This window comes from Neodiprion fabricii, chromosome 7, assembly GCF_021155785.1.
Source record: "Neodiprion fabricii isolate iyNeoFabr1 chromosome 7, iyNeoFabr1.1, whole genome shotgun sequence".
NCBI lineage: Eukaryota > Metazoa > Arthropoda > Insecta > Hymenoptera > Diprionidae > Neodiprion > Neodiprion fabricii.
Genome location: NC_060245.1, coordinates 5,934,251 through 5,950,961, shown reverse-complemented (window position 1 = coordinate 5,950,961; position 16,711 = coordinate 5,934,251). Strand labels below are relative to the sequence as shown.

At 37.8% G+C, this 16,711-nt stretch overlaps 1 protein-coding gene across 1 annotated transcript; it reads left to right on the top strand.

Moving 5' to 3' along the window:
- The first annotated feature begins 5,851 nt into the window (after positions 1-5,851).
- Positions 5,852-14,864, top strand: LOC124186594 (pickpocket protein 19-like). Its single transcript, XM_046578425.1, has 8 exons — positions 5,852-5,946; positions 9,855-10,113; positions 10,370-10,637; positions 11,918-12,196; positions 12,895-13,164; positions 13,240-13,293; positions 13,402-13,635; positions 13,954-14,864. Exons 1-8 carry the CDS (start codon positions 5,852-5,854, stop codon positions 14,202-14,204), a joined length of 1,710 nt encoding a protein of 569 aa, XP_046434381.1. The 3' UTR covers positions 14,205-14,864.
- The last annotated feature ends 1,847 nt before the right edge of the window (positions 14,865-16,711 follow it).

Genomic DNA, 16,711 nt, shown 5'->3' with positions numbered 1-16,711 from the left:
AAAAAATCGCTCGGTCCTCGGATATTTAAGGGTAATTTCAAAACCGGTAGGGAATATAGATTTCTTTACGAAGTAGTTTTTGGGACACGTAATGTTTCGAGGCTTTGAAAGCTCGCTGGAGTTACTTTCATTGAGTCAAAAAAATTTCAAGCTTGATGGTTGATTTTGTGGTGAAACGCTCATTAGTAATTGAAAAATCATTTCTAACACAACTCTATTTATATCGCTATAAAACTATGAGATCTTTAACGTGAATTAGTGAGGAAAAACATTGTCCTAAAATTACGGAAATTGTAATTTGCATTGCGTGTAACTCAGGTGATTTGTTGAAGATAGTAAATACCAGTTTAGAGAAAAATTCAGCTCAAGTCGAATAATATCCACCCCTTAAAGGGTTGCACCTAGTCACGATTTTATAAGACATCGATTTTTTTTTTATAATCTCATTTATCTTCGATCAAAAACCAGATAATACCTTACATTAGCTAGATCTTTCTCGTTACTTCATTCTTGCACACCGAAAGACGCCTTTTTTTTAAAAGTGCCCCCGGAGGTCAGCTGTGGCAGCTTTAAAAATCATAATTTTTACAAGTAAAAATTATCAGAACAAAGTCCAACGTTACCCGAATATGTATACAAATTTTTACGTTAACAAATTGAAACGTCTCTCGATGAAAAATTGCTTTCTTCGGCCTCCCGACTATATATAACCCCTTAACTGATTCTCCTTATGCAAAATGGTCCAATGGCAGTATATGTATAAATTTGAGCCAGCTTATACACACATATATAGGTCAATTTCAAGTAGTCGGGGAAAAAAATAAGGCGAGGGTAAAAATCAACTTCCGAAGGGTTTATAAAAGCAATTTCGTAAATTGCCCGAAGTCAATACCCGTACGCCTTTCGGATGGGGGATACGTGTGAGGGTGCCAAGGAGCGAACGAGCCAAGGAACGTCGGCGAAAAGAAAGGAGTACCGGGGGTGGAGGGTGAGGGGGCGAAGCCGGGGATGCGAGGGAGGCGGAGAGACCCGGGAATTACGAAGAAAGAAACGGGGGAGCGAGCGGCAATAGGTAGAGAAAATAGAAAGAGCTTGTTTTTACCGCTTCTGTTCTTTCGCAGCCACTCCCATAGCGATGAGAATTTTTCCTACCGCAAGTACTCGAACTAAAAGTACCTCCGCAGTACTCTTTCAAGTTCGCAAACCCCGCGAAACCTGCTTGCTTAAATTACTTCGTGGATGCCGCCTTGCGATCCTGATCACGTTAGACAATTTGCAGGGAAATCGATCTTCGAGTATTTCCATGACGAGTGGTGTAGATCATTTGGGGGGGAGGTGAAAAAAATACCATCGTTATACTGTAAGTGGAAAATCTACTCCTGGATTAGAATCTGAGAGAATGGAAATGCGAGAAAATATTCTCGCAGTAATAATTTTTAATGAAAACACTTCGTTCGTAGAGACTGCTCAAGATGTCGCTGTTTAATCGTAAGATTGAGGACTCGCTTAATCCAGGAAGGGTGTACTTTTGAGGTTAAACAACACGCTCTTGGGCAGAGTACATTGGGTACATTTATAGTATCTAATTACCTCCTTGACAGTTAAATCTCAAAAACCGATTTGCAGAATGTTTATTTTAGCTAACAGTGTGACCAGAAGATATGAAGATCGAAGTCGAATTAACTGGAGATATTAAGTAACGAAAGCTCAATGAAAGTTGAGCTTAAAAAATTGGGTATGGTTGAATTATTAAATCTTGCCCAGCTACAATGCGATACGTTCTTATACAATTATGAGGATATTCACTTATTGCAAATTATATGTTCTATTCAATTGCAATTCGAGGATTTTATATCATTCATAGTTTTAAGTTTCTCTACCAAGCCATGAACATTGTAACATCGGTTATATCTGTGGGGCTTACTTGACGATTATATATTTGTTATTTGAATCGTTTCCGTTTAATAGTAAATAACATAAATTAACGTCGTTCTGCTCGTGTTAAAAATGTGATTCACCTGTGTAATCCATTAATAATAACTAACGGTCAAAGTTATGTTTTCGAAGGCTGCCACTTGTGCACAGTTTCAATGCATATAACCGAGAGTTGGTTAATTGATCGGAGCACCTGCACTAGCCTATGTGATATTATATATTCACTTCCGTAGCGGGAACCTTAATTCCAAGTTTCCGCAGCGTATACATTTAGCTGTGAAAATTACCTCTCGAACCAAATAGCAGCTCACCTAGTCGGGTCAACGAATATTTCACGACAGTTTAGATTAGAAATTAGCAGGGGTGGTTTAACGACGTGCAGATGAATTATGCACGCATCATTCTGTATTGCGTATGTAATCTAGGCTGGTCGTTAATTTCCAAGGTGTTCTTCCCACCCCTGGAATCGATAGATAATGACGAAAAAACAATCTCGGAATTATTTCTGATTTTTATCTTAACTGAAAAGGGCACGCGAAATCAATTTGAAGTTGAACAAAAATTTGTTCTTTCAATTTTCGAGTAAAAAAATTAAAAACTATCGTCAAATTCATTTTGTTTGGTTAGAAGAAAAGGGAAGATTTTTACACTCTTTTGTCTTTTTTTTCTGACCAAGTAAAACAAGTTAAACAATATTTATCAATTTTTTTACTCGAAAATTGAGAAAAATTTGTTCAATTTCAAATCGATTTCGGCACCCTTTCCAATCAAGCTAAGAATCTGAAATAATTCATGCGCTAATCTATCGATTCCAGTGCTGTAAAGTATACCTTGGAAATTAACGATCACCCTAAATTATGTATCCACCCTTTGGGTCTATATTTGAAATTTCAGGCGAGACTTTGGGGTCATAATCAAGGTGTGAAATAACGTAGGTAATTTGTATGGAATTAAAGTCGTCAGATTATGTGACAATTGCGTCTAGACTTCGAATTGGTTATAACTTAAGGCGAGAATATAGAATCAGCCTGGGTTTTAGAGAAAATTGAATTACACGAATTCACAGAACCGCTATTTTGAGAACGAGTATTACCCGTGTCACCGAGGTGACAGATTACATTATCCGGGATTAGGTAGAATCTCAAACCAAACTTAAATAAATCTTCCATTTATACAGAATCACTGGGCTGCAGATATAAGTGAGCTTTTAATAGATCTTCAGAGATTGTTGAAAATTTACTGTTTTGCCAAGGCAATTTCATGCAAGAGTCGAAGTGTTAACGCTACATTACGTAGATGATGATTTACGAAGGATTTCCAAAGATACACAAATCACAATCAATAATGATATCTCAGATTTTGAGTTTAGCGGGAGTTTCACTCTTAAGGGGGGGGTGTTCGTTAATTCGGTGAAAAAAAAGACACTTTTAAAAACATGTTTTTACAAGATACAGGCAATGTATTTTCAATTAACTGATCACAGTGTTGTAGAGTAACATTTTGAGAATATTATATTTTCTGAAAATTTTAGTGGAAAATATTGAAAACCAAGCCGTTGGCAGCAAATAGTTGTTTTGCGGTGACAGTTGTAACTCATCAATGGGTCATCTGAAATCAAAGAATCGATTTGATTTTGTTAGTTTATGAGTTTCCCCAGGTAACGCTGTCGAGTCTTTGAAAATTTGTTTTTTTTTTTTTTGTATTTTACAATAACAAATTTTTGAGAAAACATTCGTGAAATGTTACTCTGGAATACTGTGATCATTCAATTCAAAATACATTGCCTGTATCTTATGAAAAAAATGTTTTAAAAAGTGTCTTTTTTTCACCGAATTAACGGTATAAATCCCCCCACCCCCCTTAACGAAACAACAAACGCGAGTTCAAGAAAAAACCTGACGCGATGGTACAAATGTCTACAACGGATATTTTTTATGTAACAGTATAAGAAACTTGTGCAATTTTTTGGTTCCAGACTTGTGTTACCATTTGCTCGAATTAAGCGCGTAAAGTTGAAAAACACGAAGCTGAAATTGTTGCGGCCTACGATGTCACGGCATGCGGCAGTGGGACATGGTGGTGTAAGGTATGTAACTACTTGGAGAATGCGTGCGGTTGATGCTGCTTGCAAGTCCAACCACACGCTGGCCGTTACCACTAACGCGAAAATATCGCACGTTTCTGTTGACCGTTTAAGCTTAATAGGAGTCCAGCCTTCCTTTATGGTTCGTCTTTTAGCTTTTCTCCTATATTTCCTCCTCTAGTTTTTTGCTCACCTCTCTCCACCCATTCGAAGATCCGACTTTGGCGATTCGTGCCTCCGAATATACATATAGATTGAATATTACCGGTAGATATTATGCCTCAGTTATATAGGATTCTAAATTTATTGCTGTAATAAAATTGATTTCCTCGGTTTTTGCCAGTGGAACCCGGTAAGTTGCCGCTTCGATATTATCGATCAAATAAAGGACTCGTATATAATATAACGTATCGTGTATAGTTATAGTTATACGTCGAAGAGAGACGTATACTTCCGAGCTCTTCAACTCCTTGCCCGCGAACTCTTTTCCGTATTTCCTTTTCTCTCGTGTCTTTTTTTTTTTTTTTTTATCCACTTTCTATCTCCCCCCCCCCTAAACGACCATTCATTTTATGCTCGTTCTCCACAAAGGCAACCGCTCGGCGTATCCGTAGTTGAATTACACCGTTGACCATCCCCGGTAGCAAAGCAGTGACAAAGGTTTCTACCAGCCACCGAAGGTCTCACTGCGAACGCCCTGAGCCGTTGTGAAATTCAATACTCGGAACTCCCACTGCCTACAGCGAAGAACCCGAAATAAGAAGCGACGAAATGGAAATAACCACGTCGACGGTATCTCACCAAATTCAAGGGAATATGTTGAAAGGAAAATTAGCGTACAAAAATTCGCCGTATCAATTTCAAAGGGTATTTTTATAGCTAGTGTCGGTGGTTGAGAAAAGGTTTCCGATTCGTGTTAAAGACCTTTTAATGTACACCTGTTTTTTTTTAAATTTCGATTTGACCGGGTAGTTCGGAAGATTTTACGTTATGCATTATTCCTGAAGGATTTTCCCGAAGGACTCCAACTGGTCCTTGGCGCAAATGAAAAGCCATGCAGGCTTAGAGAGACTGAAATTAGAACATCTGAAAATCAATAAGCCACCTTTAAAGCAAATGGTGCCAAGACCAAAAAGATAACCCAAACCGCTTAAGATTTCGTGAGATTAAAACTATTGTAGACGACTATAGAGAGTGGAATACCCTGAAATAATGTAACTTCAATGCAGGGTTCACACAAGACTCTAAAACAGAGTAGGGTGTGCGAAATTCGTGGTCAGTCCAGACTTACATACGAGTATCTGGAAAGTACGTAGAGAAGAATGAAGTAGCAAACATGGCGTCATTGTTTCGTTGTATCCAGAAGAATTTCGAAATACTTGGATAGCTACTTTGTTGAAGAACGAGAACTGGTCTGACTACCATTGACAGTTCTACTCAGTCTCATGGAAAAACTGGACATAACGGAGAAGGGAAGCAAAATTGGTCAATAACCTGAATGGGTGACTAACCAACCCCACGATGAAGGCGGTGCCAAGAAGAGTCCCAATATCTGAACTACTCCGTTGCACTTTCACTATTGACAGTCCCTGGAAAAGTGTAAACAGACCGCACGTGGTCGGGTTGCACAAACGACCCTTACGGCTACTCTTCTCAGAGTGTCGCGCTCCTGCAACATGGAGGGTTCTAACCCCCCAACCTGACTGCACACACAACTGTACAAACACCAGGGTGGCCGTGATTTGGCGGACCTCGCACACAGTGCATGACCAGGCATCGCTTCGGGGAGCTCAGTATGTGAAAACAAAAATCAACGTAAATCAACGTGTTACAATGAGTACGGCTTTGGATTTGGTGAAGAGTACAAGAAAGGACTGTGCCCGAAAAGCGTACAAGGGAATTGGATTGCCTTATCAACACACGTTGGGGTAAGTGCGTTACTCCATTTTTTGGTCCTACAACGCAGACTAGTGATCACGTGTCGTATGTACGTGACGGACTTTCGAGATGTCAAATGTGTCGAGTCGTACAAGTATGATGTGCTTGCGAAGGCTGACAATGAGCAGATATTTCCACTGAGAGAAAAATGTCATTGAAGAAACTAAATGTATAGCCACAGACGGCGAAGATTGAATAAATATTGATTTATGTCAACTCACCATCTGTTGGTCTAATAAAATTTCGTTGAAATCAACTAAACATTTTTTTTAGACTAACAGATCTTGAATTGACCACATACGTAATTGATTCAATGATTCTTGGTTCTTGGTTCTCTCGGTGTGGCATTCGGCGAATCTGCCAATGTTTGATGGGTACTTTTCTTAGGCTCGAAGCTCAAGATATATTTGGGCATATTTTCGGCGTACGGATCTTCGTAAGCTCTTTTGCGAATGGCGATTCCCAGTATTTGCATCATTTTCTAATGGAGCATGGAATACCCAATGTTGACTCAAGATAATGGAGGGCTGAATAATGCTCGGAGAATATGGGAAGATATATTGAACTAAGCGTAAAGCCAGGGAACTTGTTCGAGTTCTAAAAGCCTTCGGAATGCGGGACGAATAAAAAATAACCTCTTAGTGCTCAATGCTTACCTGTTCCCTCGGTGCCTGATGCCTCTTCTTCTCCCGACGAGCCATTTAATCATATAAATGGAGGAAAGAAAAAATGATGACAAATAATATACGAATCATATCAGCGGTGGCTGAAACGAGATATCCGGCTGAAAGGAACGCATCGATCCAACCCACTTCTGAGAACAATAGCGTGCTACCAGATATATCGAAAAGTCACCCTGCTCCCCAGTCTCGGTTGTAAGTAACACATGTCCGGTGTAACAAGAGAATGTTTAAACTAGGTCGGTATTCAAATGTACACGATAATCGCCCATCTAAGTGTTCCCATCTGAGGTGAGTTGCCTGAGTATTCTCGTTCCTTTCGTTGCCTTTTTTTTTTTTTTTTTTGGAGTGTAAGAAAATTATGTTCTAGTGCCCCGTTTTGAAGAGTATAAGCTTTGCTCGCTGAAATATAGATATAGTACATGATTCCGAAACGATAGCAGGCCTCGGGCTAGTCATTAACTAAAATTTGTAGATAACATTTTATGAGCGCTGACACAAAAGAATACGAGCCATTACATGCCATTTATCACCAAGTGACTAACCAAGAAAATCGCGCCAAAGATTTCGACGAGGATGGAACGCGCTATGAATAGCATCTTGAAATTACTCGTAAAAAGACCGTAAAAAACCTTTTGTTTCCAAAACTAACAGAAAAAGGATAAAATTTTACCTCTGTTATGATAATAATTGGATAGTTTACTTTTTTTTTTAAGTTCTGTCGCTGACGCCCGATAAAGAGTATCTTACAAGTGGTAAGATCGTCTTGGAAAAAAAAAAAAAATTTATCCAGAATAACAATTACCGGTCAAAGCTGACAATTTTTCCTTTTTCGAGGGATATAAATATTTTTTCTCAGCGAATAATAACTGCGAATGAGATTTCTGTCCATATCTATTGCTTCAAAAAACGAACATGACAAAATGCTAGTTTTTCGCCCTCGAAAGATGCAAACTGTTCTTTCTTTGAATGGTTTTCCGTAAAGGACGAATGTATCTCTGCTAAACTACGTGTGGATTTTATTCGCGATAATAAAGGCAAGGATTCAGGCCTGTGTAGAAAATCACTACGCCTATATTGCCTCGAGGTTTTTGGAATGCATAGCAGGCTCCTGAAACTTGACAATTCTACGAATGAAGTAACAGCCAAGGTTTGTCTCCGGGTCTGAATTGTCATCGATCCACCCTCTCTGACGCCACACCTTCAGTCGTTGATTATAAAATCGTAACTTACACTACTTGCAAATAACAGTATGATTTCGATGCATTCGAGCAGTCTGGTAAACATGATATTTTTCAAAGACATTAAAAATGTAGATTTCCTGCAGTAAAAACACAGGAATAACAATTTTCCCTCCTTTGAAGATTTTGCTGATGATAAAATTACATGAAATAAAGGGACGGGTATGTTTGCGATAAATACCGTTCGTGATGTCGGCCACGAAAAATAAATACCAGACCCATCAAATAAATTGCGTTTATTAGCTCAATTCTTGACTGTGTACACGATTCTCATACGGATTAGACTGGCATTTGTTTGGACTGATTCTGTGATAGAAAAATTCGCGAGTCAGGGTAGCGAAAGGAGTTAGTTCTCGTCTTTCAGTGTAACGACGAACACCCTTTGGTAATCAAGGCGATTCGAAGGCACGTTTCGTTTTTCACGTACCTCTCTAAGTGTCCAGTTATTGGATAAAATGAAATCGCATATTTTATAACCCAATCAGCCGACTTCCACCCATTACAATAATTTTCATCTGAGGTTAGATGGCAAGCAAAAGCACAAGGTGGGATAAAGTTGACTTATAATTATTTTTCTTTCCTTATCGCTTCCCGTTATGTATTTCACTTCGTTAACTTCGTTTATTATTACCAACCATTCTTCGATTACTTCAAAATCAATCGCTAGCAGCTGCTGCTACTTATGCTCTCCGACGAGAAAATCAGATATTCGGCTTGTAATTCCCCTTGTGGCCGACGGCACTCACTCTCGGCGTATAATTAATTGCACAATTTAATCAGCTGATACTTCTGCAAGCGAATGACGTTTTGGTACAAAAATAAATATAAAAAAGTTATATAATTTATACACCCGCTTCATTTAACGCGATTTATAAGACAGTACAAATGAAACGAATGACTTATACTCACTTGGTTTTGAATATATCTAGAATGCTTTCAAATCGTTTTCAATTTTTGGATCAGTATTTTTATAATGAAAATACACATCACGTGTAACCGATTTAAGGATGTATTGGCTATACATTCTCAATTAAAAGTGAGTCTCGTCGACAATATTGGATACTTTATGATAAAATAAGAATATGAAGAAAATAAACCACAATAAAGGCAATACGCAAATTAAATTTGAATAATAATCGTGCCCAAAAGTTGTCAATAAACTGTTTAAACAAAACTTTGCTTAACAAACTTACAGGGAGTGTTTTTTCTTTGCGTGTGAAATGAATTCGTTGATTTTTCTGAATACACGTGAATTTTTAAAGAATTTTCTCATTATTTCAAAAGTTTCGTTTTCGAAAATTTGTAAAAACTTTACGTTACTTACGAATCTGTTCGTTCAATACTGCGGAAACTTTTTAATTGTATTGAACAACGTTTCTACTAAAAGGTATCCAAAATTCAGGATTTTAACTCCGTTTTTACAAAACTTTAAATTTTCGAAATCGTAAATTTAAAAAAAATGAGTAAGTTCTTCAAAATTCATGCGTATTCAGAAAAATCCACGAATTCGTTGCACATGGCAAGAGAAACATTCCCCGCAAAATTGTTAAACAATGTTTTGTTTCAACAATTTATTTATAACTTTCAGGCACTATTGTCATTCAAATTTCATTTTATTATCGTCTTTATTGTGATTGATTATTTTTATTCCATCATAAAGTGTTCAATATTATCGACAAGACTCACTTCTGGTTGAGAATGTGTATCCAATAAATCCTTGAGCAGAAAATAGACGGAGGTATCCTGAAAAAATGTATTTCGCTGTTTTGCTAAGAAATTATAAACTCATCAGGAGTTCTCCGTGATTGTTCGATACACATCTTTATTCAAATCTTATAATAAAAGTGGAGAATTTACCTCCATTCGAAGGAATTTACAGAGGTATTTAGAAAAAAAAAAAGAAAAGAACAGCTAGTGCCGTTTTTACAGGTTCACTTTCCATAATTGAATCTTGACTGTTAGTGCAATTGTTCGCAGAAATATATCGTCGGGAACGAAGCGATATAACAACTGGCTGGAGCATAAAAAAAGAACGTCACAAAGACGGAAACTGAAACCACTGAAATATTTATTCAATTTCCTGAAGAACTACTGTACCAAAAGCAGCCTTCACGGGTTGAGATACATAGTCGAACCAGGCGCACACTGGATGGAACGTCTCATCTGGACAATTGTCTTCACTTTCTTTCTTATATGCACCGTTGTCGTCATCTCAAAATTATCTAGTCGATTTCAGGTGATGACTCTTTCATTTGAATTTGCAACCCATCGATTCATTCTCTTCTCAAGACGAGACTTCGCAAAATTGAAAACTGCTTCTATGGTTGCATTTAAATTTATATAAATGCATAGCTGTTATCTTCGGCAATTGTGTAGCTGACGCTGAGCAGCATGGGAGAAATTCACAAAAAATTTATACACCTAGCATAGCAAATACCTTTTGCCTCAATTTCCCCAATAGGATTCTGATAGAAATGCGTTTCTTCCTCCAGACAGCTCAAACGTCTACGGTTGTTGAAACGACGCAATACCCAGTGTCAGAACTTCCATTTCCCAGCGTCACTTTGTGCCCGAGCAATCGAGTGAACTGGCAGAAAGCTCTCGAAATGGAAAAAGATATAGTCCCTGTACATGACCTGGAAGCAGTTCGAACGTACCGCGACCTGGTAACCAGACTCTCAACCCTGACCTTCGGCGACTTCGACAAGTTACAATTCCTCGAAAACCGGTCACTTGAAGTGTTCAGCGGTACATTGTTAGGTGGGTATAGAATTAGCGAAAGACTGGTTATACCGGGTGTTTCCGAGTAAACAAATAAGTTGTGTGGATTTGGCGAAACAGTTATATCGTTGTTTGTAACCTAATCCGAAGTGATCTGCGATCGCATTCCAGAGACACGTTAAAATGATTATGTGACTTGACCTAACTGAAGTGATTATAACTCGGTAGGTCTGTTTTACCGATATTTGATCTCCTCAGTGGTAGGCAACCCAACGTACTGCGGTGCATACTAGGAAACAACCGTGTATAGTCAGTCCTTACCGACCGAGTAAAGTGTTACTTAAATATCTCTTACATCTAACTGTAACTTCAACATCCCTTATTACAGTTTATTCGATTTGCAGAGATTAACTCATCGTAGGCTTTCGATGAAAGTCAAAACAAGTGGCATCATTGGCTTTAATACAATAGTGAAAATTAGTGACATTTTACTCGGTCGGTAAAGACTGACTATATAGCAACCTTTTCTTGCGTCGCACGCGACACGTATTATATAATATACGCAGGTCATTTCACAGAGATGACAACGAGTTATCGGACAATCATCCCTGCTGCATGTGGTGGTCGCTAATTAATGAGTCTGGAAACGCATTTGGCCTTATTCGTGATCTATACGTGTAATTGTATTTACATGTGGATTGTTTTTGTCCTCAATTTTTAGTGCGTGACTGAAGAGACTATGATAGATGTGCTGGCTTCGACTACTTTAATCAGTTGTGACCATCTTTTGATACGGTTTTGGCCATATTCATTATACGTGCAATACAAAGTTTTGACCATAAATGATACGGAAGATTTTTTAATCTACGTAAAAACCTATTTTGAAACTGAAATTAGACGTGTCATGTACTCAAACTTTCGCCGAACACTTATTCAGTATCCAATTTTATCGTTAGTCTGTATTGCGTAATTGAGGAAACAAAAGACAAATTATGCCATAATTGGTACAGTGGCTAGAAACGATGCATCTGCTATACCATTTGAATTATTCGGGCGGTCTTCGAATCATCTGCAATTACAAATTTGTATTTGTTTTTACTGTTCATTCTTGAAAAAAAAAAAAATTGAATCAATCCTACAATAAATTAACCAATTAAAAAGACTACAAACCATAAATGACTTCGTGTAATAGTGTAATTTAAACATTGTATGAATAGGAGATTCTGAAATTTTGAATCCAACACGGAAGATGTCGGGAAAAATTCACAAAAACAGAACACAATCGACGCATGTAATGAATAAGAATCGATGTAATGTAGGTGAGAACTTGACAAACTTTCTTCAAACTGTCGCACCGACCTGCGCTGAATTTCTGAGTGACTGCTGGTGGCGTGCTTCGTACAGAAATTGCTGTGAAATATTTGAGGTACAGAGGACCGAGTACGGTTTCTGCTACTCGTTCAATTCCGAAACTGCTGATTCCGATCACGAGATGTACTCAAAGGAGCTGAGGCCAAGACGAAGTAATATGATGGGGGATTGGAGCGGCATCAGGCTTGTAGTCAGCCTAAATAAATCATCTCAGCCTCCAAATGCAGGTGAATTCACTTATGATGTGGGAGGGAATTATTATTGATCATCCATTTCAAATTCAGTCTCAATTCTCACAGACTGCTATTCGTGCTGTTGATATCTGCGTTTAGTCCAATCTAGTGGAAATATTTCTTCCAACAAATTGACTTCTTAGATGATAACTTGTTCAACCTACTCACATGTACTTTAGCTCTTGGGTTTCAAAACCTTAATGAAAGAAACGCCTTAAAGTAAATTACTTGGTTCTAATTACGCAATTGCATGTATAGCACGGGTATTTTTAGGCTACGGTGATTTCCTACCGCTAAATGGGTATTTCTTATTATTTTCTTCACATCTATAAGTTATTTTATCCAATGGATGAGGCCAAGATCGATAGTGAAGAAACTTTATTTCCGATCGTCATGTCACCCGCGAAAACTAGTTTGAATAAATCATAATCTTCTAGAAGTTGGGACAAAAGTTCATGAGAGCTGTAAACTACGGCGGGAATTTATATACTTATCGTAAATATGTCCTGCAGTAATAGTGATCGTTTTGAAAAGTTTGAGACTGGCAAAAAAGTTATACTCACAACCATTACCACATGAAAATCTAGTTCCTTCTATCATCAAATTTCGGGAATTGGACGCTGACACTCAGATTGTAGCAAACGGAAATATCATGGGCTTCATACATCAGTGAAGCCCGACAATAATTTCAGACAAAGCTGTAGAAGTGACGGTCTTTGTGGGCGATCCAAAGTCCTGGCCAAGCAGTGGGAGCAATTCAGCACTCGGAACGTTGTCAAGCATCGGAGTGGAATGCCCGTCTATTTATGCGACCGAGCGGATCCTTCAGCTGGACAAAACAAAACTGAGTTGCAAGCTCAGCGGCAAAATGGAATATAATCAAAACTTCTGCCTGACCATGTGTCGACGTGATTCAGCCATCAAGCAGTGCGGATGCAACCCACTTTTCCTGATGCCATCAGGTATTCAGCTTGTTCAATTTACACTACTGACGAAAGATCCAAGTACACACTTTGTCACTGACATTGTTTTCGTAGGTCCAGAACGAGCCTGCGTTTTGGATGATCTTCTGTGTCTAGCAAGAGAAAATGGTAGAGTGTTGTTGAATTATTTGAAAAATCGACTATGGTACTGGTCCGGACACTGGAACCTAGGCTTAGACATTTCACGAGTACTCGTCCCTACGTTTTTTTTCTCAGGTATATTCAACAACTATATTTTAGAAAAGAACGCCTACTTCGGTAATGATACTGTCGGGATGAACTGCAGTTGTCCTCCGGAATGCGAAGGGTACAACTACCGGTACCAAATCACGCATACAAAATTGAGAGACTCCATTGCTTTCAACACAATCTTCATCGATGTTCATTACGAGTCAGCCTCGATGTTACGGTACAGGATGGATATTGTCTACACCCAACTAGACCTGCTCGGTAAATAATTCGCGTATACAAACAACCCGAAGATTTAGATGCATGAACATTAGCAGAATGCCGTTGTTTTCGTTACTCCTTGCAGTTCCAAGAATATCATAATCTCGTTGGAAATAGAAAATTGTGAGCTACTGGACAAATTGTATCATCGGTTATAATAGGCACAGAGTCGTAATTTCAATTTTAATTTCACCAACGAATATTTACAACATCGTTAAAGCAGTGTAGTCAATTGAGAGTAGAGGAGAGTAGAGGCATCTTGAGTGAAAACAGAAAATGAGTCTTCAGATTGGTACTAATATTATAAATTCTATTTAGTGTCATTTGGCGGAGTCTTTGGCCTATTTTTGGGAGGTTCTATACTCAGTTTTGTGGAACTGCTGTACCACTTGACCATTGGCTTGATTGGCCATATATTTCGTAGTACAGAAACCAGTGGAAAGACAGCTGAGTGCTCCAAACGTGCTAAGAGCCAGGATGATCAAAAGCCTTCAGTACCCACAGTTTACAGGGTCCTACCACTCATGGATTATCATGTAAATCGGCGAACAAGCTTGTACAGATACTGAGGCATTTTTATACGTTCCTGAGTAATTTTAAAATATTTGAGTCAACGTGTTTCCCCCGTTTTTTGAATACACAATAGATTCGATGAATTAAGAATTCAGGTATCGAAACCGTATAATGACATTTTAATACGTTCAATCACGTTGCTTTTAGTTTTGGTACGCTTACCCAAATTTATATCAGGTGTTTATACGTACTTGTAAGCACAAGTTAAGTAGCTTTTCCTAGTAAGTATAAGACAGTCAAAGAGGCATGAAGATTATGCCAATTGTAAAGAGGCATAAAGGACCGAGTAATTGCAAGTTTTGAACTCTCATTGAGAGTACTCAACATTCGCGATCAAAGGTGGCATTAAGGGTTGACGAATCGAAGACAGAGGATCTTTGATTTTTAAGTTCCGTCAGTTAGAATTGATTTTCATTTACGTCAATACTTTAGGTTATAAGAATAGATACAAACGTTGGAACAATCCTGACAACCCAACATTTAGATAACAATTCGTTGACCGCGCAAGAAACCTCGTTCAATATGCTTCGCAGTCAGAATCATTAAAAGGTAAAAAAGGTAAAAGCGATTTGATCGATTTCTATAAATGATGGAAATGCAAACACTCGCTGAACAAAGGCAGAAAAACCTTTAACCTATGCTATAATTTCCGGAGGCCAGGCAAATATTATTGACAAAGGTTTTTGACCGTTTAAGTAGTAAAAAAACAACTCACGATGATGAGGCAAAACGTAATGCACTTATCTTGATGCTCAAATTTCTAACCACCACCATTTGAAATATTATCTAAAGGCATTCATCACCCTTCGCGTGAAGTTTTTAATCCAGGTGGCTTGCCCAACTCTGTTATGAAATTAAATTAATACAATTACAGAACGTAAAGCGGATCAGGAACTCGTTCGTGTCAAACCACACAACGAATCCCACCCTTGCCCTTTCGAACTTTCGCGAAACCCAAAAGTTAATTTTTTCAGCCTGAAAAAGTGTACGATGCAAAAATGTAATTAAATTTTCGTCAAGGTGCATTCAAACCTCTTCAATTTTTCTGTCTAGTAATCTAATAAAAATTATGGAAACCTGCAATGAAAGTCGTGATAATTCAGTTTGAAACAAATTAGGTACATCAAATTATTCAGCCATGTAGAATTATAGCTTCGAATTTTTGATTTAGAAATTTTCGCAAAGGGTGCACAACTTTTCAACCCTATTAAATTACCGGAATGCATAATTTTCATTTAAGAATATATGAAATCTGTAAAAAATTATCAAGATTAATGAATTTATGCCATACCAATAGCTATTTGATAAGGAAATATTTTGTACAGAAATCTAAACATAACATGACAGAAAATATCAAATCAGTCCCTTCGACAATACACCGAATTGGTTATTAGTAGAGCCGAGATATAAGCGGGCGGTCAAATGTGTGCTAAAAACGATGTAGATAGTGTGTAAATAGCACTTTGATTCTGAACAGTGATAAACAGCAATAATGTGTTTTCAAACCATACTTGCAAGCCGTAATTGTGTCGAATCAGTAAATCATGTTGGGGTATAATTATAATAATAAAAAATACGAGTAACGAATTACAAATCAATATATTTAGCGTCACGTGTCAAACATTTTCTCTAATACAATTCTTCCAATTTTTTTCGAGTAAATTATGATTCGAGCTACTTTTTTCAACCGGATTTTACATAGTTTGTCGGAATGCGCTTCTCGTTCTTACAAATAAAAATACCTGCAGTAAAAGAAAAAAATATGTCCCAGAATATTCCGTCTATTCGCACGGTTTTCCTACAAAAATTCATTATTTTTATGTACCTTGTGTCTTGCCAGTACTCAAGCCAAAAGTTTCGCTCCTTGGCCTGCTTCTTTCATATCACTTAGGGATTAGGTATGCATAGAACTGAAAGCCCAAGGTTGTCTTCTCCATTTCTGCGAATTGTGTCTGAAGGTTAAAAATTCCGAATGCATTCCATCAACTTGAGTATGAGCACAACTAAGAAAGAATGGTTTTTGTCACTCATAAAAAAGAAACAATTCCGCTGTGTCGAGTAATTTTTATTTTGACGCAAAGAAAGAAAAAAACCATTACAATATCAAATACTTTACCACTTATTACTGTAACATATATGATGATTCGTTATTCGAGTCTTGCGAAATTATTGATATCTATAAATTAATGATCAGACGTCATGCACAGATTAAACTGATTCGAAATATGTAAGTAGGTACGAGACAAAATTGTCAACTGTCATTGAAAACTCGACCTATCAATACATTCCATTAACCTCGTGACTATCTACACTATCCGAACGTTTGCAAGATTGCCTATCTGACCGATGAAGGTAGGTATAGCCGTATAACTGACGTTTAGCGGGTATTTCCAAATAAACACTGGCTTGTAAATGTTGGGTTGCCTACCACTGAGGGGAACAAATATCGGTAATATAGTCGTACCAAGTTATCGGTAGGTAGAGCGATTAAAGTCATCGCGAG